At 70.4% G+C, this 3,604-nt stretch overlaps 1 protein-coding gene across 1 annotated transcript; it reads right to left on the bottom strand.

The window, feature by feature from the left end:
• Positions 1-1,271: 1,271 nt before the first annotated feature.
• OST4 (oligosaccharyltransferase complex subunit 4, non-catalytic) lies at positions 1,272-3,300 on the bottom strand. Its single transcript, XM_077811477.1, has 3 exons — positions 3,225-3,300; positions 2,774-2,902; positions 1,272-1,420 (listed from the first exon to the last, which is right to left on the bottom strand). The coding sequence occupies exon 2, from the start codon at positions 2,899-2,901 to the stop codon at positions 2,788-2,790; it is 114 nt and encodes a 37-aa protein (XP_077667603.1). The 5' UTR covers position 2,902; positions 3,225-3,300; the 3' UTR covers positions 1,272-1,420; positions 2,774-2,787.
• Positions 3,301-3,604: the final 304 nt, after the last annotated feature.

The raw sequence follows: 3,604 nt of genomic DNA, 5'->3' as shown, positions 1-3,604 counted from the left end.
CCCTGAGCTCTGTAGTCTGGGCCGGGCACTGCCCCCAGCTATGGTGCAGGCCTCTGAACTGTGCTAGGAGTCTGCCACACCCAGAGCAGCAGCAGGAGGGCAGGGGAAGGCAGGAGTAGAACCCCCTGTGTTCACCAGCAGGAGCTGGCAGGCTGCTCAGGAGCAACGGGGGAGGCCTAAAGCAAAGGCTGGACTGATGGAGGAAGGGCAAGAGAGCCATGGGCCAGCTTTGCCCCCTTGGAGGAGAAGGGGTTAATGCAGCCTGCATGCTGTGCCCACAATACGACCATCAGCACCGCCAGGAGCCACCACTCGTGTGGAGAACACTAGTTTTCAGCTGGCAAAGCCTGCAGCAAGCTCTGCGTGAGCACCCCCTCGCCCATGGCACCAGGAAGGAATCGCATAAGCACAGCTCTGAGGCTTAACACCTGCTCAGCCCCAGCCTTCAGTCAGTGAGCGAGAGTCTGCGGGAGACTGAACATGAGCTGCCAGTGTGGCCCTGGGGGCCATGAACCGGGGCAGCTTGAGTAGGAAGCCAGCAGTTATTTTCCTTCTGTATTTGGCACTGGCGTGACCTCTGCTGGAGCCATGAGAATGGTTAACAGGTTAGAAAACAAGCCGCACAGTAAGAGATTGAGCTCCTGGGGTCTAATTAGCTTCCCAAGGAGATTTAAGGGCTCCCAGGCTGTGTGTGTGTGGGAGGGGGAGAGAACCGGCTCCTCAGTCTAGCAGAGGAAGGGCTAACCCAAGCCAAGGGCTAGAAGTTGAAGCTAGGCAGCATCAGACTGGAAATAAGGTGTTAATAATTAGCAGGGAGGGTAATTACCACTTGAAGAATTCGCTGAGGGCTGTGGGAGATTCTCTATTACTGGAAATTTCACATCCAGGCTGGATATTTGTCTGCCAGCTCTGCTCTGGGTCATTACTGTGGGGCCCATGCTAGGCAGGGGTCAGACCAGATGATCACTAGGGTCCCTTTTGGCCTTGGGATCTACCTGGCACTGGCCGTACCCAGGGCTGCTCTGACACAAGTCACCAGGGGACCTGCCTCTCCCCCTGGGGGGCTGCCAAGCCCAGATTTCTCTGCAAGAGAACATGGGGAGCTGGGGGTGGGGCCAATGGCTTCCCTGTCCCACCCCTTGTTGTGATTGGCGCAGGAGTCTAACCTGGGCCCCCAGCTGAAGGGCCCCCCCTCTCCTATCGGCAGGAGCAGCATGCTGTCTGCCCACAGGTCGGGCTCTGCTGGCACCAGAGTGACACCGAGGCGCCCGCACGGGGGAGGTTCCAGCCATTTATTTGTGTCCAGTGGGTTAGCTCTGTACAAAGCTAGGGCAGGGTGCGAGGCGGGGGCAGGCTGCGGGGCCCAGCGCGGCTGTCAGCTCTGCTCCTGGCCATGGCAGGCGGCGCTCAGGGCTCGGCTCTGTTGGGGCAAACAAGAACAAACAGCTCAGGCTACAAGGGTGAGTCAGGAGGAGAGCCAGTCCCCCCCTACGCTGCGTGCCCCCCGGCAGGCCCTGCAGCCAGGGAAGCCAGCTGCAGCCAGACCCACTGGGGCCAGCTGCAGCCAGGCTCGCTGGCCAGCTAGGGGAAGGGGCATCTTGGTCCTTGGCTCCCGGGAGACTTCACCAGCTGCACGGTTCTAATGACTGAGTGCCCAGCGGGGTCTGTGCCACGGGGGGCCGAGACCCCCCCCCCCAGCCAGTGCCCAGCGGGGTCTGTGCCACGGGGGGCGGAGACACCCCCCCCCCCAGCCAGTGCCCAGCGGGGTCTGTGCCACGGGGGGCGGAGACACCCCCCCCCCCAGCCAGTGCCCAGCGGGGTCTGTGCCACGGGGGGCCGAGACCCCCCCCCAGCCAGTGCCCAGCGGGGTCTGTGCCACGGGGGGCCGAGATCCCCCCCCCAGCCAGTGCCCAGCGGGGTCTGTGCCACGGGGGGCCGAGATCCCCCCCCCAGCCAGTGCCCAGCGGGGTCTGTGCCACGGGGGGCCGAGACCCCCCCCCCCAGCCAGTGCCCAGCGGGGTCTGTGCCACGGGGGGCCGAGACCCCCCCCCCCGCCAGTGCCCAGCGGGGTCTGTGCCACGGGGGGCCGAGACCCCCCCCCCCCAGCCAGTGCCCAGCGGGGTCTGTGCCACGGGGGGCCGAGACCCCCCCCCCCCCAGCCAGTGCCCAGCGGGGTCTGTGCCACGGGGGGCCGAGACCCCCCCCCCGCCAGCCAGTGCCCAGCGGGGTCTGTGCCACGGGGGGCCGAGACCCCCCCCCCCAGCCAGTGCCCAGCGGGGTCTGTGCCACGGGGGGCCGAGACCCCCCCCCCCCAGCCAGTGCCCAGCGGGGTCTGTGCCACGGGGGGCCGAGACCCCCCCCCCCCCAGCCAGTGCCCAGCAGGGTCTGTGCCACGGGGGGCCGAGATCCCCCCCCCAGCCAGTGCCCAGCGGGGTCTGTGCCACGGGGGGCCGAGATCCCCCCCCCAGCCAGTGCCCAGCGGGGTCTGTGCCACGGGGGGCCGAGACACCCCCCCCCCCAGCCAGTGCCCACCGGGGTCTGTGCCACGGGGGGCCGAGACCCCCCCCCCCCAGCCAGTGCCCAGCAGGGTCTGTGCCACGGGGGGCCGAGACACCCCCCCCGCCCAGCCAGTGCCCAGCGGGGTCTGTGCCACGGGGGGCCGAGACCCCCCCCCCCAGCCAGTGCCCAGCGGGGTCTGCCAAGGGCTGCGGTGCCAGGGCGGGGCGGGGCCGGGCGGGGCGGGAGGAGGGGGGCACTGCGGGCCGGGCGTTACCTGCGGGCGGCCCCTCACTCCTGCTTCTTGGGGTTGTTGACGGCCACGTAGTGGTAGAGCACCACGAGCAGGAAGAGCGACACGCCCAGCATGTTGGCGAAGATGGCGAGCTGCACGTCGGTGATCATCCTGCGGGAGCGGGACGGGTCAGCGCGGCGGGGCGGGGCGGGGCGGGGGTCCCGGGAAGGGGGCGGGGTCCCCGGGGGGGAGGGGCCGCGGCGGGGGGTTCCCCGGGGGGGGCTGGGGGTCCCGGGGGGGAGGGAAGGGGGCGGGGTCCCCGGGGGGAGGAGGGGAGGGGAGGGGGGTCCCGGGAAGGGGGCGGGGTCCCCGGGGGGAAGGGGCCGGGTTGGGGGGTCCTGGGAAGGGGGCGGGGTCCCCGGGGGGGAGGGGCCGGGTCGGGGGGTCCCCGGGGGGCGCCTGGGGGGTCCCGGGGTGGCCCCGCCCCACTCACGCGGAGGCTGCGGCTCCTGCGGACAGGTCTCGCCGGCGGCTGCCCGACTTCCGGCCGCGGCGCGGTGCCTTGTGGGGCGGGCGGGGCCGCTCTGTCGGCGGGGGGCTCCCGAGGCGCAGCGCCCCCTAGCGCGGGGGCGGGGCCTGGAGCGCGACACGCCCCCCCGGCCGGTCTGTATCATGGTCGGCGGGGCCGGAACGGTTCCCCCCCCCCCCGCCATAAAATAATGTAAAAATGGAGCCGGGAACGGTCACCCGCCGCCTGCACCGCCCCGGGGGCGGTCGGGGGGTTGGGGGGGCTCGTGGGGGGAGTGATGGGCTCGCGGAGGGGGTTGGGGGCTCGTTGGGGGGTGGCTCGTTGGGGTGTGAGGGGGCTCGTGG

The sequence above is a fragment of the Eretmochelys imbricata genome, chromosome 3, assembly GCF_965152235.1.
Source record: "Eretmochelys imbricata isolate rEreImb1 chromosome 3, rEreImb1.hap1, whole genome shotgun sequence".
In the NCBI taxonomy this organism is placed as follows: Eukaryota; Metazoa; Chordata; order Testudines; family Cheloniidae; genus Eretmochelys; species Eretmochelys imbricata.
Note: the sequence above shows the minus strand (reverse complement) of the source record. Positions and strands in the feature narration are given on the sequence as shown.

Coding starts and splice junctions, on each gene's coding strand:
- OST4 (XM_077811477.1), bottom strand. CDS start 2,901: ATGATCACCGACGTGCAGCTCGCCATCTTCGCCAACATGCTGGGCGTG.